Source organism: Rhineura floridana, chromosome 15 (assembly GCF_030035675.1).
Source record: "Rhineura floridana isolate rRhiFlo1 chromosome 15, rRhiFlo1.hap2, whole genome shotgun sequence".
NCBI classification, from domain to species: Eukaryota; Metazoa; Chordata; class Lepidosauria; order Squamata; family Rhineuridae; genus Rhineura; species Rhineura floridana.
In genome coordinates this window covers 17,296,286-17,320,729 of record NC_084494.1, presented here as the reverse complement: position 1 = coordinate 17,320,729, position 24,444 = coordinate 17,296,286, and the positions used below count along the sequence as shown (strand labels likewise).

The following is a 24,444-nucleotide window of genomic DNA, read 5'->3' as shown; positions in this document are numbered from 1 at the left end:
TCTAGTTTTGGTCCCTATCTTCCTCTCTGCTAAATTCTTCAAGGGCAGCACTGAGGGTCAGGAAGACGAAGGTGACGGCCAGTTCAACCCCCTAGTCTGGATTTAAGCAAGAAAGTGTAGGCTGACTGAGGGCCGACTGAATGTGGTGGGGCAATGCCCCATTTGCCCTAAGGGACCAGCCTCCACTGTCAAACCAGTAAAACAGCAATATAAGAGCCCATTAAAAGCATATACAAGCAAATAAAACAATTCACAGATCAAGCAAGTAAAACAGGGTCCAGTCTTGTGGTCAGGGAAAGCCTGGGCAAGAAAATAAGTCTTCACAAAATGTCTAGAGTAACTGATGGCTGCTGCCTCATGTATAGCAGAGGGAAGGGACTTCCACAGAGCAGGGCCAACAGCGGAAAATGCCTGTTTTCAGATCACCTCCCTATGATATTCTGTAGGGTGCAGTGCCACACGTGGAATTTTGCCAGGTGATTTATGTGATCTTACAGGACTGTACAGAGCCAGGCGTTTGGCTTAGACTTCTCTGGCATCTGTAGCTGGGGCCAACAGGCATGGTAGTAAAGCCTGGAAGGATAAATGCCCACCATCCATGACGCAATGGACTGAGGACCTCACAGCCCTGGCTACATTTGAACATATCGGCATGAATTTCATGTGGATAGCTATTTGGACATCTGGAGGGCTTACCTTAACTTATATGCTGAACACAAGATGCATATATTGATGAATAGTATATCTGTAATGCAAACTGATGGTGGTTTATTGTTGTTAGTAATAGTATTCACATATTATTTCTTTCTCTTTTATTTTTTATTTTTGTACCTGTAATATTTTCATTTCATTTCATTGTTTTTTTCTTTTCCTCTTTCATTGTTTAAACACACACACACACACACACACACACACATATGAGTGCACTCCTCCCAGCATGAGTTCTTAATGAATCTCAAGAATGTGAAGGTGAGGAGGCTTCTGCCCTCCTGAGGCAGGCACACCTGCTCATTTCTCCTGGCATTTATATAGGCAAATATGCAGGAACAGCAAGGTCTGAGCACAGCTTGTGGGAAACCAGGCATGTTGACAGGTCCATTGTTTGTTTGGAGGATTAGCTCAGAAGGTGAAAGGAGAGAAAGAAAACCGTAAGGCCAAATTCTCCCTTCCTTCCTCTGGCATTAAAGCCTAGAGGAAAAGCAGCCTGTTGAAAAAAAATCCCAAGAGCAGCACCCTCTCTCCTCCTCTCTCTGTTTTTGAGATTTGTTTTCTTTCCAAAACTGCTGATGTCAAAGGCTTGAAAAAGGAAGGAAAACTGGGAATTCACCATGGTTTCTATGCTAGACTCTTTAAGACTGATACTATGTGCAGAGTAAGCCCCAGTGCTCTTGGAGGTTACTGATTCATAGGGTCGCCATAAGTCGAAATCGACTTGAAGGCACATAACAACAACAAGCCCCAGTGAAAGTGATTTGACTTCTGAGGAAAGCACTTATAGCACGGGTGGGGGACTTTTTTCAGCCCGGGGGGCCACGTTCCAGTGGTGGCCAGAGGCAAAACTAGGTGGTGCAATGAATGGGATTCTTACCTTTGTAAAATGGAAATGGACTGCCTTCAAGTCGATTCCGAATTATGGCGACCCTATGAATAGGGTTTTCATGGTAAGCTGTATTCAGAGGAGGTTTACCATTGCCTCCCTCTGAGGCTGAGAGGCAGTGACTGGCCCAAGGTCACCCAGTGAGCTTCATGGCTGTGTGGCGATTTGAACCCTAGTCTCCCAGGTCATAGTTCTTTGTACTGTAGGCTATATTCTAGTCACGCAAAAGTCAGAGGTGTCTACATGCACACGTACACACACTCCATCCAGCTAGGGTTACCATCATTTTGTCATTTCAAAAAGAGGACATTTGGCTTCGATAAGTGAAAAGTAAGAGTATGCTGTTGCACCATCTCAAAAAGAGTACATGTACTCTTAAAAGAGTATGGTTGGTAACTCTACTCAAGCAGAAGACATGATCACAGTTCAAGGACACATTTCCAGCCAGGTAAAAACGCTCAAGGAAAGTACAGAGGAAGGCTGTACTGACACCAAACAACATTTATTCCATTTAAAACACTGATGGTTTCCCCCATAGAATCCTGGGAAGTGTAGTTTGTGAAGGGTGCTGAGAGTTTAGGAGACCCCTATTCCCCTCACAGAGCTACAATTCCTAGAGTTCCCTGGCAACAGGGATTTATTGTTAAAGCACTCTGAGAATTGTAGCTCTGTGAAGGGAACAGGGGTGTCTAACAACTCTCAGCACCCTTCACAAACTACACTTCCCAGGATTCCTTGGGGGAAGCCATCACTGTTTAAAGTAGAATAAGTGTATAGTGTGAATGTGGCCCAGGACCAATGAAAGGTGTGGCCTGGGTAGGGGGCATGGCCTAGGGAGAGTCCCAAGGCACAGAAAGAGAAGTCTGGAGGGCTGCATTCAACCCCTAGGCCTGGGGTTCCTACACCTGATGTATAGGATTGCACTTCTAAGTCTTTTGAATCCGAAGACGATTAGTTATCCTTTTAAGGTATAACCCCAAGGCATTCTTACTTAGAAACAAGGCCCATTGAAATTATGGTCCATTAATCATCACAGCTGGCTGCTGGACTACAAAAATGGGCATGGCTAGTAAATTCAGCCACAATTTATAGGCCGGTTGGTTGTTGGAACAAGTGCATGTCTTCCACATTTTGCAGAAAACTGAGGTCCTTATTTTCATTAGATTCCTACAGAAGAAGGGAACACTGCAAGATCTGGTGGCATCGTTCCCCAAAAAGTGTCTTAGTAATAAAATTCTAACATTTCCTGTCTCTAAATTGGAAAGTATAGTACTAGGGATGGGATCTATTGGCTGGTGCCAGTGCGAAAGCATTCCATTGACATAACAGACTGGCATTGGTTCAAGTTTGTTCTGTATCCACTAGCTGCTGCTTTTACTGATCTGTGGGGGGGGTTGCTTGGAAAAAATTAATATTGATATTTTCAAAGGAATTGCTGATATTTTGAAGGAAATAGCAATATTTTAAAAGGAAATATCAATACATTATCATTCTTACAATCAATGATTTAGAGGTGGATTTTTTTTTTAAAGTCCATTTTCAAAAATAGCCGCTGAAATTCACTACATTAAAATCTGATCCTCGGCAATTGAGAATAGGTGAATTAATGGAAAATTTGGTACCAAATCTGAATTGGGCAGAATTGCAACACCTCTCTAAAGCATACTTTTAAAAAAAGGTAGGAAAAAGGGAAGTTGAGAACATGTCAGCGCTTGACAAAATACCCTTGTATATTTAGTAGCTTGTCAAAATACTTGGGTTTCTATGTTTGAATGCAGCAGTAGCTGCTCCATTGCCTCACCCTTGGCATCAGCTCAGTGGACAGGAATTGCTGGATTAGACTGACCCCTTCTAATAGATGATTTATTCAGGAGGCTTAACAAATTCAGGTTACTCATCTTCCCAGGATTTTATTTGCCTTGATGCAGACTTCACATGTACAGTTAAACAACAACAAAGCCCCCTCCAGATGTCCTTTTTGTTGTGCTTTCATGACCATTTATACACAGTCCCGCTATCAATACTGTTTCCACTTGCAAAAGTTTTGGGGTAGACCAACTGCTTCGTTTGCAACCAGTAGTGTCCCTTACCTTCCTGTTAAAATCCTGTAACCTTTTATACAACTAATACTCTGTGTTATTTTTTGTCCCACTTTGCTGTTTTAAAAAAATGGTTTTGTTTACAAAAGTGAAAGGAAAGAAAAAGAAAACAAAATAAAAACAATGAAATGAAGATATAAAAATATTAAAGATAATGAAAGAAAAAGAAAAGATATCCCACTTTTGTTGTACTATAGCACAAGGGCGTCCCTTCAGATGGCAATAACTCAATAATGCTGGGGAAACATCACAGAACAACCGTTAAAGCAGTATGATGTGTAGACAGTCCAGTATAAATCTACAACTAATGCACTACTTTGGACACATAATGAGAAGACAGGACTCACTAGAAAAGACAATCATGCTGGGAAAAACAGAAGGGAGTAGAACAAGAGGAAGGCCAAACAAGAGATGGATTGATTCCATAAAGGAAGCCACAGACCTGAACTTACAAGATCTGAACAGGGTGGTTCATGACAGATGCTCTTGGAGGTCGCTGATTCATAGGGTCGCCATAAGTCGTAATCGACTTGAAGGCACATAACAACAACAATAAAATGCACTATTATTGCATCAGTGACAATAGTCTGGAGAGGCTCCAAAACAAGTAGTGAGTTAATGGAGTAACAGGAAGGTAGAAAATGTTATCTCTCAGCGGTGAACTCTAAAAAACAGACCAACATCTTCTAAACTGACTGGCAGCTTGCTCTCTAGGGTTTCATGCAGTGGAAATTAATCCCAGCCCTACCAGGAGATGGCGGGATTGAACCGGGGACCTTCTGCTTTGATGCTCTGTCACACTGAGCTATGGCCCCTTTTGCCTTGTGCCATCACAATCCCTTTGTTTTGTTTCCCTCCTAGGTACCACGGCCAGCCCTCCACTAACTGGCTCCCCGGAGTTTCGCCCGCCGGGATTTGACTCTGCCAGCTTCATTGGAGGAATCGTCCTGATACTCAGCATCCAAGCCATCCTCTTTTTCGTGGTGAAATTCCTCAGGTCAAAGGACAGCACCTATCAGACACTGTAAGTTTCCTATAAGCTGCTGAGAGCAGAGTTTGGGGAAAGATGTGCTGCCCTTTGCGGAGCAGGGAGGGAGGTGGCCTGCCCAGAAGAACATCCTGTGCTTTGTTCTGGGGCAGTTTCCAGAGGGGATAGCTGTCTTAGTCGTTTAAAGGCTGACAGCTATATTGTGGCATAAGCTTGGCCAGTACCTTTTTTGTAAGAAAGGAGATGCTGGTACCCAAAGCCTGCAGAAAGCAGGATTGAACATCCTGTGCATCTGCTGATGTACGGGGAGTTCAATCCTGTTCGCTGTCTCCCCACCCCCACAGTCCTATGGGCCAATTTTGACAATCAGGTGGTCCCGCCCACCTGTCAAAGTTGGCCCATGGGGTAGGGGGAGATAATGATCTGGCCCACTGAGCCAGAAAGGTTCCCCACCCCTGCTTTTCTTTTAAAAGGTGCCAGTACTTTATTCCAGAGTGTTACATCAGGAAAAATAACCACCCACTGAGCTTAGTCCACAAAAGCTTCTGCCACAATAAGTGTGTTAGTCTTCAGGGTACCACAAGACTCTCCATCATTTTAGTTTGATGCCCAAGCTATAATAATTTGAACCAGGGTAGTTAAAAAGCTATCTTCATTTTAAAAAAATCACAGTGTAATGAGAGGGGGAAAGTTGCTGGAATTGGCTCCTCACCCATGAGGTTCTAGAGCATACTGTGGGATGCTAAGGATACATCCACACCAGACATTTATTCCACTTTAAACAGTCATGGTTTTCCCCAAAGAATCCTTGGAAGTGTAGTCTGTGAAGGGTGCTGAGAGTTGTTAGGAGACCGTTATTCCCCTTATAGAGCCCCGATTCCCAGAATTCTCTGGGAACAGGGACTGACTGTTAAACCACTCTGGCCATTGGAGCTCTGTCAGGGGAATAGGAGTCTGCTAACAACACTCAGCATCCTTCACAAACTACACTTCCCGGGATTCTTTGGGGGAAGTGGAATAAATGTCTGTGTGGATGTGGCGGCCATAGTCTCCCTTCATGACAGGCGTCTATCTTGTATCACAGTTACTTCCTCAAAATGGCCGTTCTGGCTGTGATTTTTTAACTCTACTGCTGTTTTCTCTTTCCCCCACCCCTTCATATTCTGGGTATGTGATGGGGATAAAGCACTGCAGATCAGCTCTTCTCTCCCCCTGAACACAGAAATAGAGGGATCTCTCTCTTGGCAACCCTCCTTCACTTTCCTCCACTCTCACATGACACTTTTATCCCTGTTCTCAATTTCTCTTTCCTTTGCTGCTGCATTAGGCCCTTCTTTATTCACACATACATGCTACTGACTGTGCTTGGGGACTGGCAGTCCGACCTGCCACTGTGCTCTGCAAAGTACTGTTTGTGTCAATCCACGGACTGGACTAGTCAGCTCACATCACGGATCTTTTTTGTGTGAAGACTCATTTGTTTACTGTATACAGATATTTGCTGCCTTCTCATGTACAGCTCCATACCTGTTGTCCTCTCTTGTTGATGACCATTCTGGGTGTCTCTCTCATTTTCCTCCTTGGTTCATTTTGTTTTCCTACCCTCTATCCCACGGCTGCAAAATTATGGCTCACTTTAAAATCGGATTCTGGAATTCAAAAAAGGAGCAGGGCTTTGAAGATTTAATTAAAAAAAAATCTCTAACTTTCTTTATAGTGGGTTGTAACCAACTAAGTTTTAAGTAGACCCATTGAAATGAATGGACCTAACGTAGTCATGCTCATTAATTTCAATGGATCTACTCTGAGTAGGGTTAGCACTGGATACAACTCACTGTGTCTGCTGCTTTGGGTCATTCTTCAACTTCAGATGCCTCGCTAAGTATAGTGGCTGTGTTGTGACTGCCCCTCTTCAGGTGTTCCAGAGTGCAACAGGCAAGGGATGTTCACATGTTGCATTCAACAAGTATACAACCTGCGTACACAAATCGCTGAGCTATACACTTGTACAATTGTTCACAGGTAACATTCAGCAAGCGTACATTCTGCATGCACAGAATGAGCTGCACAAATCAGCAAGCAAACACTCATTCACAAACACTTGTACATGTGTAGAGACAGCTTGAACCTCTGTTCTGTGTAAATGTGTGAACGAGCCTTGAAACACTAAGGGGGCAGCAGTGGTTAGCTCTATACACACCTGTGTCGCTGTTTTCATTACCTTTCACACACCTATGGGTTTCTGCCTTCATTGCATGCTCGTATATGGTCCTGGGAAGCTGGTATGCTCGTTCCTACTGCCTCCCCTCACATGTTCACTACTGCCACTTTGCAACACCCACAGAAGGCATGGAATACACACCAACCCCTTCAATCTGTATTGCCTGGTCATCTGTCAGAGCCAAACTGCATGTACTGTCCATGCTTAACCTAAGAACATAACCACAGGCTACTAGATCAGGCCAGTGGTCCATCTAGTCCAGCATCCTGTTCTCACAATAGCCAACCAGAAGCCTATGGGAAGCTCGCAAGCAGGACCTGAGTGCAAAAGCACTCTTCCGACTTGTGATTCCCAGCAACTGGCAATCAGAGACATACTGCCTCTGGTGGTGGAGGTGAAAAGTGTGCTTGAGAGAGGCTCCTTTGAGAAGAAGGGCAGGATAGAGGAGATGATGGTGCTGATGGTGTATACCACTTAATTGCTCAAGTGGCTTCAACACAGTTTACAAGTATAAAACCAATTATTAAACAATGCAATAAAAATAAAGTAAATAAATATTCTGAAGAAAAATAGTACCACAGGGCCCCAATCCAGAACATGCTCTTGATCCACATCAGGGCCTCACTCCTCTCACCCCCCCCCTCTCTCTCTCTCTCTCTCTCTCTCTCTCACTCACTCACTCACTCACACACACACACACACACACACACACACACACACACACACTGCAATTTGCCTCTGAGATACCCTGGTATTTGAAGTTGCTGTTTACTATAAATAGCACCTTCTCAGGGGTAAATAGCAGCTAGAGGCAAAGGGAGAAAGGAACTTTTCAGTGGGAAACTGGCATGGTGGGCTAATCCAGAAGGTGAGCACATTTTTAGAACTGGGCCCCAAGCAACTGCTGTTCACGCAGAACAAAAGTGGCTAGTTTTAAGCATGCTTTTCCCAATCGTGACTAACATAATATGTAGTTTGGCCCACTCAACATGGGATATTCTTTTTTAGTGCTGATGGTGAACGAAATCGCCATCTCAGCTAAATAGTTCTACATCCCTGCAATTTGTAGCCTTTGGTCACTGTGAAAGGAAATTTCAAATGTTCTCTGACATGTGGGAAACCTTTGACCCTCCAGGTGTGGCTGAACTACAGCTCCATAATCCCTGCCCATTGGGCACGTTTGCTGGGGGTGATGGAAGTTGTAGTTCAGCCACATCTAGAGGGCCAATGGTTTCCCAAACCTGTTCTGTGAAGTTCTGTTCTCCTCTTCTCAGGCACATAATGATGTATCTGGGTTCTCATCTGTGTCATTGCTGCTGCCATCTGTATCTCTAACAGATCCTCTCAGAGAGTTACCACTGGGTTTCTTCTCCTGTCAGTTTGTCCTTGATTCTCTTTCCCTCACCACCACCTTCAGAAGAGATTATGGCTTCAAAACCTGCTAGGGAGACATAGATGTCTTTACCCCTAATACTTTTCCTACACAGAGCAATTCACAGACATAGTCATGTGTGGATTGTGGCAGGGGGTCCCAAACTGTGGTCCATGGACTACCAGTGGCCTGCTGGCTTCTTTCAAGTGGTCCATAACATGTCTGCATTTAATATTCATGCTGATTTTTAATTGTATTTTTACTGCTGCTTTTATTTCTTATATTGTACTTTTTTGTATTACAGTTTGAATCCCTCGGGATTCAAAGTGCAATACAATGGAATACAATATGAAAAATAAAAAAGCAATAACAATACAATTATATATCACACAGCATCTAGCACAGCGCATCACCATTGCTACAACAGGCAGAACAAAATCATTAAGTGGTCTACCTAGACCAGCCTTTCCCAACCAGTGTCCCTCCAGATGTTGTTGGACCACAACTCCCATCAGCTTCAGCCAATGGCAATGCTGGCTGAGGCTGATGGGAGTTGTGGTCCAACAACATCTGGAGGCACACTGGTTGGGAAAGGCTGACCTAGACCCTCAGCACTTTACAAGTGGTCTGTGGGGGGTGGGTGGGAATTGGGAATCACAGGATTATGGCGTGAGAGTTGTCATTTGCTTCAGTTACGTGCATTAGGAAGCCAATCAGGCAGGGCCAGCCCAACCATTGGGCCACAGAGTGAAGCAGGGCTGTGGAGTCGTGAGTCGTGAGTCGGAAGCAATTTTGGGTGGATTCGGAGTCGGAGTCAGTAGAAATGTACCGACTCCGACTCCGGCTTCAAAATAAATTTTGATTGACAAATTTTTTCAAATATAAATTCACAATGTCAAAGAAGCTTCCCATGAAGTCAGCTGTAGTTGAGCATTTCACCATAACTCAAGATGGAAAACATTTTGTGTGTCAGTATATGACACAGCACCCAGGTGAAGACAAATGCTGTGATGCCAAGATCAGCGCATATTCAGGCAGCGATAAAAATGCTCCTACGAGAGCTTCCAATTTAAAAAGACATTTACAGCGCTTTCCAGGGCTGTGGAGTCGGAAGGAATTTTGGGCAGAGTCGAAGTCGGACAGTAGAAAAATAGAGGAGTCGGAGTCGAAGGTTTGGCGTACCGACTCCACAGCCCTGGAGTGGCTGCCTCAGGGAGCAGATGCTTGCAGACTGGTAATGGTTATGAGGTGTTGGGAGGACAGAGCTGGGTGTGCCACGCAGCCTGGCCTACATCCCCAAGCTAGTCTGCTGCTCTGAGATGCACTGGAGCATACTGTCCAGTCGTCAGTGTTGAAGTAAAATTCATTTGGCAGTCCAGTCCAGTTGATTTCCTGAACATGGAATCAGGATAGTAGTACCATCTTGGCCCTCTGCCTCAGGAAGCAACAATGGCCCTATCTGCACTCTACCTTTTAGGCAGTATTATGCCACTTTAAACAGTCATTGCTTCCCTTAAATAATCCTGGGAACTGTAGTTTGTTAAGGGTGCCGAGAATTGTTTGGAGACCCCTATTCCGCTCACGGTGCTACAATGCCCAAGGTAGTTTAACAACCAATCCTGCTTCTCAGGGAATTCTGGCAATTGTAGCTTTGTGAGGGGGATAGGCATTTCATAACGACTCTTAACATGCTACAATTGGCAGGATTTTTTAGGGAAAACCACAGCTATTTAAAGTGGTATAATACTGTTTCAAATATATAGTGCAGATGAGGCCAATGTCTTGAGTCAGCCCTGTAATCAGGTATACTTGAAAAAAAGATCTCTGTGTAGGAAAACATGTAACGCCTCCCTCAGCAAACTTGGCTGGGTCTTTTGTTGTTGTTATGTGCCTCCAAGTCGACTATGACCTATGGCGACCCTATGAATCTTAGTTGCATCCTTTTCTGCCTTGTTGTGTACCCTGGCTTTAAACAGTAGGTCAGTTAGGAATGCACTTTCAGGGGTCATGGGGTGAAATTTGAGGGCAGGTAAAATAGTGTAACCCTTTCCCCACAGTTTTGGATCATGTTTCTGTCTCTGTGAGATCCAAAGCCTGACCCTGTTCCTTTCCAGCTTTTAAAATCTCCTTGAGCAGATGACTCTCCTCCAGAGCCACTCTGGCAAAAATCATTCCACAAGCCTAACTAGTGAGGGCTTCGCTGGCATGATGATGACAGCTGTGTGCAATCTCCAGCTGATCTCCAAATTGTGACTGCGGTGTGCACTTGTGCTGATTCGAATTCTAAATTGGAGTTGCACGGGCCACCTGGCGGGGGGTTGTTTGGCGTTCCACAAGTGGGGAAAGCTGCCTGTGTGTGGGGGGGGGATGTCAACCAGACACTGATTGCTTATGCCTTCGGCTAGTAGCATCCCATTTAATTATACCCTATTGTTTTAATGCTGTGTATTTATATGCTGGTCTTTGACCGTAATAAATTTACTACTAAATTTACTACTACTGCTAGTAGCATCCCAGACTGGCCCAGTGATCCTTCTCTCTTTGCCTTTCTCTCTCTTTCGTTTGTGCAACGAATGGCTTAACTCTAGGTTGATCATATTCCCAGAGAAACATGGCTTTTGTCATTTTTTAGAACTCTGTGAGAGGCAGGTATTCTACCGGTGCAACTCCCCCCGCCCCATCTGTGCTGTACTTTATGAAGAGGACTGTGCTTGCCAAATCTTACTATCCTTAAGAGTTCTTGAAAGGGGACAGAAACTCTGCCCTATTTGGGGAGCCCCCATCTTAATCCCAGCCTCTATAGAGCACGGAGTACAGGTCCCTAACTCCATCTGTAACTTTTACTTTCTGCTCTCTTAACTTGATCCATCATTCTCCCCTCTGTTCATGTTGGAATTCAAGGTTCAACTCCAACTTGGTGGGTTGAGGCTGCATGGGGTTAATAAGGGTAGCTAGAGAGCTAGACCTCTTTGCTGGTTGAGGCTATACCTATCCCTTTGATCCTGCCATCTCTTCCCTTCATGCTAGACTGATAAACAACAGGATGTTTGATCCCAGTGCCTTCCCGCCTCTCTCTGTTTTATTTTTCTCTCGAGAGGAGAGCAGACATCTTTCCTTTGTCTCTCCTCTCAACCAGGATGAGGGCGAGTACTGGGACCAGTGCTCATTGCTCCAGCATAGCTAGTTAGCTAGATATAGAACTCTTTCCTATCAAGCATGTACTTCCAGAATAAAGTAGTTGTTTCTTATTTTAAAGCTTAAAGTCTCTGTCTGACTAATTTGCAGGGAAGGTAGAATCTTAGCAAAGATTCAAACACACACACACTAAGCTCGCTCAATATTCTCCGTTCCACAGCGGACAGTTCACACCTCTACACTTGCCTCTGGCTGCAGTGTAAAACTTGCAAATTGCCCGAGTCCTATTATTTCCATTCCGTCAACCCAAGAGCTAACGTTAGCCAAGGAAACTTTCCCTTTACTTGGAGCATCAGTGTCTCTCTGTGACAGGGGTGGGGAACCTTTTTCAGCCTGAGAGCCACATTCCCTTCTGGACAACCTTCCAGGAGTCACAAGTGGGAGGAGCAATGAATGTAAACATTGCCTTTGTATAGCAAGCTAGCTTCTCTAGAACCACACCCACACGCCCACTGTCCTTCATCCAGGCAAGCAAGAGACAGGATCAGAGTTCAAGGACACGTTGCAGCCACTCAGGGTGCAAAGCAGGACCAGTTAGGGGTGTGGCCTGGGGAGAATTCCAGGGGCCAGTTAAAGAGGACTGCATTTGGCTCCGGGGCTTCAAGTCCCCCACCCCTGGGCTATTCTCTCCCTCACTTACAAAAAGTGTGTGCATGGGGTGTGTTTAAAGGGGGATTGTATTTGATAATGTCTCTAACATCATGTCCCTGGTTCCCATCTCCCCCCTTCTTTTTTGTATTTCCCTTGGACGCTGCCTGTCATCAGCGAGGAGAACCAGCAGTAGGTGTAGCTGCTTGTGAAATAACGGTGGGAAGTAATAAGCTGTCTCTGGAACCAGAAAAACCTCTTAACCGTCTCTTAGAAACACTCACTAGTGGTGTTGTTTCCTCAGAGCCAGGAAAGGCTGTGGGCCAGTTTTTATGAATTCAGCAGCATTGAGTGATCCAGCTTTTCCTAGACCATAGACCATTGGCCTGCAGTGAGGGGCTTACATATTAGATTGTTCCTCCTTGCACATAGAAAAATAGTATGATTTGGGAGAAGGCTAGCCTGAAATCCCTGACATACTAGTTTTCCATGTGTGGGGATTTTTTTTAATAAAGAAATATTCAGACACTCAGCCTTCTCTTACATGCTGAAGCGGTACAGGCTAGGAAAATCTTTTTTTAAAAAAAACCCCACACACACTTCCGCTGAGTGCATAAACTGTCTCTGGGGATTCTGCTTAACTCATGCATCTTCCTTCTCCCGCTATCAGATGGAGGACAGGGACTGCTTTGAACCGAACCCTGTTAACTTTCTGATTGATTGTGTGTACAACGAGGATGTGCAAGCAGCCAGCTCTGTTTGTTTTTTGAAATGATGGGCCTTCCCCAGGGCAGGGATGAGGAATGGAGATGAGCTACCTGGAGTTGACCCGAGTCTGTCTCTCTCCACTGGCTCCTCTCTTTTTCTTTTCTTTTTCTGTCTGAGAGTGTGGCTACATCTTTCATTTGCTACATGAGAGTAAATGAATCCCGAAGGTTTTTCTACCAGTGGGCACAAAAAGGCAGAGGAGACAAAAACTGTGCTCTTGGTGGAGGAGGTGCTCTTGCCTCCCTGTGTAGCTGATAAGAAAAGAGAGATGGGAGAGGAAAATTTGGGCGATGGAGACAAAACAGCTGAAGGCCTTTCTCTGGTGTGTGCAAATTCTGTCCCCTCCACTCTTTTCCGTTATTGTTAGGGTCAACACAACACATCGCATTAAATATGTAACGTGCAGCTGCATCTTGAGGTTTCCAAAATTAATACTCAGTGCAGGGGTAGAGAGCTGTTGTAGAGCAGGGGTTCCCAGACAGTGGTGTGTGGACCACCGGTGGTCCATGAGCTTCATGCAGGTGGTCCATGGCATGTCTGCATTAAATATTCAAATTATTTTTTTTAATTGCATTTGTATTGCTTCTTTCATTTCTTGTATCGTATTTTATTGTATTACAAATTTAATGCTATGGAATGCAAATTGTAATATAATCAATTACAACAGAAGAAAAGAAGCCATTAAAAACCAATTAAAAACCATTATGTGGTCCGCCAAGACCATCAACAATTTTCAAGTGTTCCATGGGGGGAAAAGTTTGGGAACTACAGTTACAGAGGACACAGGGAGGAGGTTAAAGCCTTACTTCTTCCACCAGAGGAGGTTGGTCCATAGGTTGGTCCTCAGTCTGCCCTCAGCCAGGCTCTTCCTGGCTGCCTTCTTAGTTACAACCAGTCCACTCCCTGGAGCTTCCTCCTCCTTAGTCTTGGTATCACTCATGTCGAACTCAGCAGGGAAGGAACGCGAGGACAAAACTAAAATGAGTTGGCAATGTCTGTCATCGTTTCTGGTACCACCTATTGTTTGGGCTTCCTGCCTTCTACTCTACCAGTCCCAATAGGCACCAGGCATCACTGCCCTTCACTGCAGCCCTCTTGAATCCCTTCCCCTTGGCATAGGAATTTGTTTTAAGAGAAAACTCCAGTTGGCACCAGTGGGTGTGTAGGTACACACACACACACAAGGTAGTTGCTGCACACGTGGGGGGGAGTGTTTTGTAAGGATTGAGGAGGGGGCAGGGTTTAACCACCCATCCCTCTGCACTCCAGCTCCACGCTTGTGTGTAGGGGTGTGTGTGTTTAACCCTCAGACATAGCCCCACACTTCGTTATTTAGCAAAACATTTTAGTTCAGGAGTGGGCGGAAGGTAAATCAGGACCTACCATCTATGGGTAATTTGTGGTATCACAAATTTTTGGTAGTTTTTGTAGAAAATCACAGGGGTTTGATTGCCAGTTGCTAACAATAGCAACACCTAAAGAGCTCTCCTCCCTGCTCCCCAAAATTTGGTTGCTGAAATGTTCAAGAGGAAAACCAGAAGTGGGTTTTTTTATGTGAAAGGACGTGTGAGCTTGGTTCTGGTACTGATTACATATTCTTAACAAGTGTCTGCTCAGAGGCAACTCTGTTCCTTAAATCTTGGTGCATGTCCATCTGCCTGAATCCATGTCCATCAGCATCTCAGGGTGAACCTTAGGGTTCTAGTAAAAAAAATACACACAACAAAGTACATACTGCAAGTCTGAAGTCTACCCACCCCTGGTTTAGTTTATCCCTGTAGTGCAAGTGTGAGGAACCTTTGGCCCTGCAGATGTTGCTGAATTGCAACTCCCATCAGCCCCAGCGAGCATGGTCAATGGCCAGGGATGATAGGAGTTGTAGGTCAGGAACGTCTGGAGAGCCAAAGGTTCCCCACAGCTGCTATAGTGGTAAAACTTGCTCGCAGGCAAGGGCTCTTCCTCTACCACTGACTACGGTATCCCTGTGGCGTGGTTGAGAAAGTGACTGAAAATATGAAGCTGTGGAGTCGCCATGGTGATTCCTGGAGTCTATTCCCAGCTGGCTTTCCATCTCTCTCTCTCTCTTTCCCCCTTGGGGATTTTTTATTTTGTTTTTTTGGTAGCCGTTCAGCTGGGAAATATCTGCATTAGGAGAAAAATGGAAGACTGTGATGCCCTTCATTTAAAATGTGGGATTATCATGCCCTAACTTGATTTCAGTTCTCAACTCCTGCCCCCTCCCCAGTCACGCAAAGTTCAAAGTGGCTTAAATAAATAAAAACAAGTACACAGCATGAAAAAATAAATCATGTTTTATGGGAACTTGATTACATTCATGATGGGCTCATGAGCTTTCTTTCCCTGCATGTTCTAGGAGGAGCTTTTTGTATGCATTTATTTAAGTCATTTCTATGCTGCTTCAGGTTTCCAGAGGAATCTCAAAGCAGTTTACAACCTGTCTTTAATAATCCAATAAAGGTAAAGGTGTCCCCGCACTTATAGTGCAAGTTGTTTCCGACTCTTAGGGTGACGTCTTGCGACATTTACTAGGCAGACCGTAGATATGGGGTGAGATTGCCAGTTCCTTCCCCGGCCTTTCTTTACCCCCCAGCATATGCCGGGTACTCATTTTACCGACCACGGATGGATGGAACGCTGAGTGGACCTCGACCCCTTTTACTGGAGATTCGACTTCCTCCTTCTGTTGGAATCGAACTCCGGCCGTGAGCAGAGCTTCGGCTGCATTACCGCCGCTTACCACTCTGCGCCACGGAGGGTCCTCTATAATCCAATAGAACATTGCAAAATATCAAACACTACAGATGTGAATTAGATACAAATGATCCACATTTAAAGCAGCATAAGTAACAGGAAAGGAAAATATTTTCCTAAACATTTAAAAAGAAAAGAAAACACTACAAATACAAAAAATAAGTGCCCCCTTGTGGTTAGCTGCATGTGCATCCTGATTCTTGGAGAATTCTTCCTGTGCTCCCTCATGCACCTTCAAACATTATAAAACTGGTTAAGTCACCCCTTGCTGCAGAACCAGTGGTTAGAGTGTCAGACTGGGAGCTGGGAGACCACTGTTCAAATCCCTGTTTGGCCATGAAGCTCACTGGGTGACCTTGGGCTGTCTCTCAGCCTAGCCTACCTCACAGGGTTGGTGCGAGGATAAAATTGGGCGGAGGGAAGAACCGTGTTTGTACGCCACCTTGAGCTCCTTAGAGGAAAGATGGGATATAAATAAATGTAATAATAATTAAAAATAAAAAGATGGCCTTATTAGCCATAATTTGTAAGCTAAAAGATGCAGATCTTTTAGGCTGAAATCCTGGGCACATTAGAATCCTAGAATAAGAAGGGATGTTAAAGGTCATCCAGTCCAGCCCTCTGCCAATGGATTTCCACTAGTATAGTATCCTGATAGGTGAGCATCCAACCTCCACTTAAAAACCTCTAAGGAAGGAGTGTCTGCCACCTTCCAAGGCAGTCTGTTCCACTGATGATCAGCTCATACTCTCAGAAAGACCTTTCTAATATTTAGTTGAAATCCCCTTTCTTGGGCCCTGCGTTTCGGGGTAGAAGAGAACAATATTGCTCCATCACCTATGTCATCCATCTTATCTGTGCGTAAGTCCCATTGAACACAGCGAGACATACTTTTGAGTAAATGTTATTAATATTATTATTTAGATGTGTTAGCCACTTGTTTCCAGGAGATCTCCAAGTGACTTAAGACATTATTAAAAGCCAAAATAAATATCGTACATAAAACAAAATAATAAAACAACCCTCCCCATACAGCTACACAAAACGTGCATAGAATTGCACTCAGTAATGTAGTGTAGTGTAGTGGCAAATTCAGAAGTGTAGGGTCCCTTCATATTAGTCACAGCCATGCACCCCTCCCCTCTTTTACTTTTGCTGCTTGGTTGGGAATGACATCCTTGTTCATACCTTCTCTCACAAAAACAGGTGTCCCTAGGAGCAAATCAGCATGGCTGACACCTCCTTTCACTCTGATTAGCTCCAATTAGCAGGAAAGTACACGGAAGCATGTCGGAAGACTCTTCTCGGTGGCTAACAGACTCCCCATTCATGCTGATTGGCTCATAGGATGTGGAGACAGAGGGACTCTGCTCCCAAAAAAGTAAGGGGTCTAAGACCCCCTGAGACCCTGGATGGCTACACCCCTGATTGGACTGTTAGGGGGGGAAATCCTGAGCTTAAAGCCACAACTAAAAAGTAGAGGACATTGACCAAGAGACAGAGAAATAAACTTCTGTTCCCTTCAAATAAACCTCAGATTTAGATATAGGTTAAATCCTTTGAGTAAACGGCTTTCACAATCTGCCTGAAATACAAAAAAAAGTGTGGTAAGTCTGGGTATAGTACGAGGGGGGCTGATCAAAGAAAATTGCAGCTGCCTCATTTCCCTTTAGCAAGCGCATACCTGGCTTGAAAATTTATTTATGTAGTTAGTTGTTACATTTCTATCTTACCTTTCCTCCAAGGAGTCCTCATTTTCTCTTCCCAACAGCCCTGTGAGGTAGGTTAGGTTGAGAGACAATGACTGGCCCAAAGTCACCCAGTGAGCTTCATGGCTGACTGACTGGGGGTTTGAATCTGTGGTCTCCCAGGTTGCAGTCCAACTCTCTAACCATTACACCTCACTGCTTCCTTGCATATTAAGATGAAAGGACCTGGCCTTAAGGGGTCACCTTTCAGTATGAAGTACTGAAATTCCGTTCCCATAAGGCTTTATCTCCAAAGCATTGGATTTGTTGGATAAAAAGGTTTTTGGAATTTGGACACGGGAGGTAGAGAAACTGCAGAAAAATACCCATTCCATTGCTGGCTCTTCAATAGGCTAGTGAGTGGAAGATACTCTGTGACAAGTTTGGAGGTTCATCTCTTGCTTGTTGTGTGTTGGTTTCTTATGTATTGTCTGTTCTTCTTAGAAATATAAATAAATAAATAAAGGTTTTTGGGAGCACCTCCTCCAAAATAAAAGAGAGTGGCAAGGCTAGTCATGTTTTTGAGGACAGGAGCTTACCAGCGATAGTTAGTCTAAAGAAACATCATAATGGTGAAGTGGCCCTTGAGTGCTTTGCCCACACCTGGCCTGTACAAACGTCAGGAAGTGAAGCTGGTTGAATCAACCTCCACCCACTTTAACTGGAGCCTTGGTAAGTCAGTCCAGCACCTCCAGTGAAATCAGTCCAGCACTTCTAGTGAAATCTATCAACCTCTTGAGACAGGGATTCCTAACCCCCTGGTTGGAAAGTCTCTTGGAAATATGGAGAATGCGCAGGGGGTTGGACTTGATGGCTTTATAGGCCCCTTCCAACTCTACTATTCTATGATTCTATGACCGGTTGCCCCATTGCATTCTTCTGTATCTTACCTAACGCCCCAGGGATGCCTTCCTCACTCTTTTCCATCAGCCTAGTCATCCACAAATCTACTTGCTAGGTCGCCACCAGTGAGTGGCCCCAGCCCTGTAGCAACCAGGGTGCCTGGAGCCCACAGATTCCCCTCCCTGGAACTCTCGTTTGCATGGCAATTTGGAGATGGTGAGAAACTCCAGCTGGATCATACCTTCTCCAGGTTCAACAAGTGAAGACCTTGTGACTCTCCTTTCTCAATTTCTCTGTGCACGATAGAGAACTTGGGAGGCAGGTTGAAAGTGACCACAAATAATGGTTAGCTAGTAACCTAGGTAGCAGCCTTATACCCAAGCAGAAGGTTGTAGCCAGTGCTATTCCTACTCAGAGTAGGCCTATTGAAATGAATAAACCTAGAATCATAGAATAGTAGAGTTGGAAGAAGCCTATAAGGCCACTGAGTCCAACCCCCTGCTCAATGCAGGAATCCAACTTAAAAGCATACCCAGCAGGATGGAATCATCGAACAGTCGAGATGGACTAAACCTGACTTGGTTGTGTCCATTCACGTCAGTGGCTCTGTTTTGAGTTGGACTGGCACTGGCTACAAGTCAGACTGGCTGGCCATCTAGCCTGGTGTTGTCTACTCTGACTGGCAGTGGCTCTCCAGGATCTCAAACAGAGTGTCGGAAGGCAGAGCTGGGGTCCCAATCCTGGGGAGCTGGATCCCAGAGAGTTGGGAGAAGAGTATTCGGATGGATGGCAGAGGGAAGGGGGAGGAACTTCCCCCCTTTGGAGCGAAGACGAAACAGAGGAACTGCCAGTGATAAGGTCGCTTAGCAACGGGGAGCCTGAGCCCTCCCTGGACATTCTCACGCCTCCCCCTCTTTCAGGCTCAGAGCAAGAGGGGGAAGAGGGAGGGCTGCTCACAGCCGAAAAGCAGGGAGGCAGTTTACCATCAGCCCCTCCCCTATCCCCCATCCTGGAATCGGAAACTTCAGAAGAGGAGGGGGTGATGCTTCCCCCCTCACCGCGCACACGCAGACAGCTGAAAAGACAGGAGAGAAGGGGGGGAAGGCGGGCAGTACCTGAGGGGCAGTTAAGGAGGAGCGAAAGATTGCGCGCCCGTTTGGCCCCTTCTTAAAGAACAGGCGGGAAGAAGTCCCTTGCTCTGTCAACTTTCTCCCAATGCCGCAGGACCTGTATCCCTGTATTGCTTCATGAGAAAACGCAGTCTTTGTTTGGACATTACCCTAATAAAACACGAATTAACTACCATCGTTGGTCTGGTTCCTGAGTCACATCCTGGGCCTGACAGCTTGACAGAGCCACCTAAATCACCCTCAACGCTCTCTTCACTTGACTGGGACAAGATGTCAAAGGGAGCAGCGGGGGGGACGAACCCCACTTCTGAGACGGAAGAAGTGGAACTCCTGAGGACTAAGGTAGCTGATTTGCAGACGGATGTTCAAGCCCTGCTAGCAGCAGTCAAGGCGCTGAAGACGGATAATCAAACCTTGAAGGCCACGATAGACCAGATGCGAACAGCCCCTCCAGCTGCCGTAGTAAAGGTTCCCATTGGATTGCCCCCAAAATACGCGGGACAAAGTGATCAGTTGGCAACCTTCGTGGCTCAATGTGAGTTATATCTGGATGTCAGGCACACGGAATTTCCAGACGATGGGGCTAAAGTAGCTTTCGTGATTAGCCTCCTGGAGGGAGAAGCTGCAAAATGGGTGACTCCGTATCTCGTGAGAAAGGATACTGTCTTAGGAAGGTACAGAGGATTTATACAGAAGATGACCGAGATGTTTCAAGACCCGCAAAGGGCTGAAACAGTAGCGCGGCAACTAGGCGCTCTGAAGCAAGCTAAAGGAACTGTTTCCGAGTACACTAACGCTTTTAAAATTATGTCCCAGGAAACTGGTTACAATGACGCCACCCTGATGTTTATGTACCAGAGTGGATTAAATGCTGAAATCCTGGATGAGTTGGCCAGGACCTCCCCCCCCCCCGCTGACCTACCAGGGCTCATCCGGCTATGCCTACAGATAGATCACCGGATGGAAGGAAGGCACCTGGAAAGGAAGCAGGAGGTCCCGAGATACTCAGCCTCGGCATCCCGCAACAAGACCCTTCCCACTACAGGGATGGCAGGTAATGCAACTGAGGGACAGGGAGGGGCTAGGCCAAGACTGTCGGAAGAAGAAAAGGAAAGACGACGCCGGGAACGTTTATGCTTTTATTGTTCAAAGCCGGGCCATGTGGCCAGAGACTGTGGACTGAAAGGGGGGAAAGCCGAGCCGTCGGGAAACTAGAACACCCAGTCCACGTGCAGGCCGGTGGACTGGGGGCAGCGTTGTATAAAGGCCCCCCAACGATCCAACCTCCCTCAAAGGGGGTGTTGGTCTTGCCTATTCGGATTACAACTTCCAGAGGAGTGGTGTTTAATTCCACTGCCTTAATTGACAATGGAGCCTCCACAAATTTTATTGATGCAAAGTTAGTCAAGCGTCATGGAATTTCCCGGTGGAAACTGGACGCTCCCCTAGCTGTGGAGACTATCGATGGGAGACCCCTGAAGTCAGGAGGGGTGACACAAGCCACGGAGGAAGTGAAACTTCAAATCCCTGGGCACGAAGAGTTCATTTCGCTATACGTGTCAGATCTCTCGAACTTTGAGGTGATTCTGGGAATGCCCTGGCTAGCAAAGCATGAACCCAAAATAAGTTGGAAGGAGGCAGTGGTGTGGTTCACCTCACAGTATTGTCAGGAGAACTGTCAACCTGAAGGAATCAAGAACACCTTAGCGGGGGCAGTGCAAGAGATCGAGCAAGTGACCCTGCCGCCAAAGTATGAAGAATTCAAAGATGTGTTTGATGAAAAAGAGGCAGAGACTTTACTCCCCCACCGCCCTGACGACTGTGCGATTGATCTAGTGCCAGGAGCCAGCATCCCATCAGGGAGAATCTACTCTCTCACAGAGAATGAGAGGGAAGCCCTGAAGGAATTCCTGGATAAAAACCTGAGGCGAGGATTCATATGCCCCTCACAATCCCCTGCTGGAGCGCCACTATTGTTTGTGAAAAAGAAGGGAAGGAGCTGCACCCCTGTGCGTACTTCTCTCGGAAGTTAAAGCCTGCAGAGAAGAACTACACAGTTTGGGAGAAGGAGCTGCTGGCCATCAAGGACTCTTTTGAAAACTGGAGACAATACCTAGAGGGGACCTCTCATCGAATTGAAGTGCGCTCCGACCACAAGAATCTTGAAAGCCTCCAAACAGCCAGAAAGCTGAACCAGAGACAGATAAGATGGTCCCAGTTCTTCACTAGGTTTAACTTCCAGATTACTTACCATGCCCAAGCCAAAAACCAGAGAGCGGATGCCTTATCCAGACAGCCACAATACAAAGAAAGTGAATCCGAGGACCAGCCTCAGTACGTAATCCCGCCAGAGAAATTAACGTTGGGAGTATGCCAGCCTTCATGGGAAGAGGAACTCAAAAAGGCACAACAAGAAGATGCAGACATGCTAAAATATCAGCAGGAGACGGGACAAGGTCAAGACGCAGAAGTAACCTTTCACTGGAGAAATGGACTGTTATGGTTCAAAACCGCCAGATATGTGCCAGAAGGGGAATTAAGGCTCAGAATCCTACGCCAGTGTCATGATTCCATCACAGCGGGACACTTTGGGATTTACAAGACCATTCAGAATGTGGCCAAGGACTTCTGGTGGCCTAAAATGCGTCGGGATATTGAGAGTTATGTAAAGTCCTGCTCTGTCTGTCTGCGGACAAAAACACAAACAGGGACACCAGCAGGACTGTTACAACCGTTGCCTGTCCCACACGAACCCTGGAAGGACCTCTCCATGGATTTTATAACTGATCTACCCAAGTCCCAAGGAATGACAGCCATCTTAGTAGTGGTGGATCTACTTACCAAAATGGCACACTTTCTTCCTTGTGCAGGGGCCTTAGAGGCTAAAGAAATGGCCAAGTTATTCATAAAAGAAGTCTACCGGCTGCATGGATTGCCAAACAGCGTAGTCTCAGACCGAGGAACTCAGTTCACAGCCAAATTTTGGAGAGCAATGTGGAAACAGTTGCAGACGGAATTAAAACTCTCCTCCGCCCATCACCCCCAGACAGATGGGCAGACGGAACGCTTGAACGCCGTTTTGGAAAGATATTTACGAAGTTATGTGTCCTATCAACAGACTGACTGGGTATCATATTTGCATTTTGCAGAGTTCACCTACAACAATTCTCTGCACTCCAGCACTCAACAAACCCCGTTCTTCGCTAATTATGGATTCCATCCTAAAGTCTTTCCAAGCAGCTCAGAAGGAATGCTGGTACCGGCAGCTGAGAACTTCCTTAAGGAATTGCAAGCGGCGCAACAGACACTGTAACAGCAGTTAAACGAAGCCAAAACGGAGTACAAGCGAGTTGCTGACCTGCGCAGGAAGGAGGGCCCCCCCCCTTCAACCGGGAGACCAGGTATGGCTGTCCACCCGCTTCCTCCAGATGCCGGACAAATGTAGAAAATTACAAGACAAGAGGGTGGGTCCTTTCGAAATAGAAACTCAAATCAATCCCGTGGCGTACCGACTGAAGCTGCCTGACACGTTTAAAATACATCCTGTGTTCCATCGATCCCTCTTAACGAAAGCCGCCCCTCCCAGTGAGTTACGGCCGGAGGAACCTCCCGGAGCTCCACTCCTGGTAAATGAGCAGCTTGAGTTTGAAGTTGAGGAGATCTTAGATTCCAGGATCAGACGCCACAAGCTGCAGTACTTGATTCACTGGAAAGGCTATGGGGTGGCTGACAGATCATGGGAAGATGCAGCTGATGTGCATGCTCCAGAATTGGTAAAACTTTTCCATCAACGTTTTCCCCACCGTCCCAAGCCAGACAAGGGGAGGGGGGCACAGCCTGGGAGGGGGGATGGTGTCGGAAGGCAGAGCTGGGGTCCCAATCCCAGGGAGCTGGATCCCAGAGAGTTGGGAGAAGAGTATTCGGATGGATGGCAGAGGGAAGGGGGAGGAACTTCCCCTCTTTGGAGCGAAGACGAAACAGAGGAACTGCCAGTGATAAGGTCGCTTAGCGACGGGGAGCCTGAGCCCTCCCTGGACATTCTCACGCCTCCCCCTCTTTCAGGCTCAGAGCAAGAGGGGGAAGAGGGAGGGCTGCTCACAGCCGAAAAGCAGGGAGGCAGTTTACCATCAGCCCCTCCCCTATCCCCCATCCTGGAATCGGAAACTTCAGAAGAGGAGGGGGTGATGCTTCCCCCCTCACCGCGCACACGCAGACAGCTGAAAAGACAGGAGAGAAGGGGGGGAAGGCGGGCAGTACCTGAGGGGCAGTTAAGGAGGAGCGAAAGATTGCGCGCCCGTTTGGCCCCTTCTTAAAGAACAGGCGGGAAGAAGTCCCTTGTTCTGTCAGCTTTCTCCCAATGCCGCAGGACCTGTATCCCTGTATTGATTCATGAGAAAATGCAGTCTTTGTTTGGACATTACCCTAATAAAACACGAATTAACTACAATCGTTGGTCTGGTTCCTGAGTCACATCCTGGGCCTGACACAGAGGTCTTTCCCCTCAACTCTGATCTGATTCTTTTAGCTGGAAATGCCGAGGATTGAACCTGGGACCTGCTGTGTGCAAACCAGATGCTCTAGCACTGAGTTTCAGCCCGTTCGTGGGAGCTTCCTGTAAGCCACCTCGATACAGGTGGACCCCTGAGGCAGCCCCTGTTATCCGAGTCTTCCCACAAATTAGCTGAAAGGAGGCTACTTCCCTTCCCAGTGACAGCTGACAGCTACATCTGCTGCTACTGGGACTGAGGCGAGGGTGTAGCAATGGGTCACTGGAACGTGACCATCACCCATTTGAGCCAATCACTGGCAACAGCCAGTCAGCAACAGTTCCAAACACCTGGCAGGTGTGATGCCAGGATAGGAGATCGGATGCCAGCCTTGAAAATTAAGCTACAGACCCTTTGTGTTTGTGTAGTACCAGTGAGGAATAGCCAGTTCCTTGTTCACCACCTGGCAGAAGTGGCGACTATAGAAACTAATGACCCCTCCCCACGCACCTTTAGATGGTCATGTATATTACTGCAAAATATGGTAAGCCAGCCCTTCTGTATCTGGGCCCTCCTACTCATTCTGCTAAGTGGGGCCCTGGCTTCTGCCCATAAGTCTTACCCTGGCGGCGGCAC

The 24,444-nt window shown here is 46.3% G+C and overlaps 1 protein-coding gene across 2 annotated transcripts in view; it reads left to right on the top strand.

Moving 5' to 3' along the window:
* Window positions 1-24,444, top strand: part of CD164L2 (CD164 molecule like 2) — a 62,228-nt gene that overhangs the window by 32,438 nt on the left and 5,346 nt on the right. For both annotated transcript variants that reach the window (XM_061596540.1, XM_061596539.1), the window contains one exon: window positions 4,558-4,720. In XM_061596540.1, the coding sequence (XP_061452524.1) occupies window positions 4,558-4,720 (163 nt within the window). The remainder of the gene's footprint in view (window positions 1-4,557; window positions 4,721-24,444) is intronic.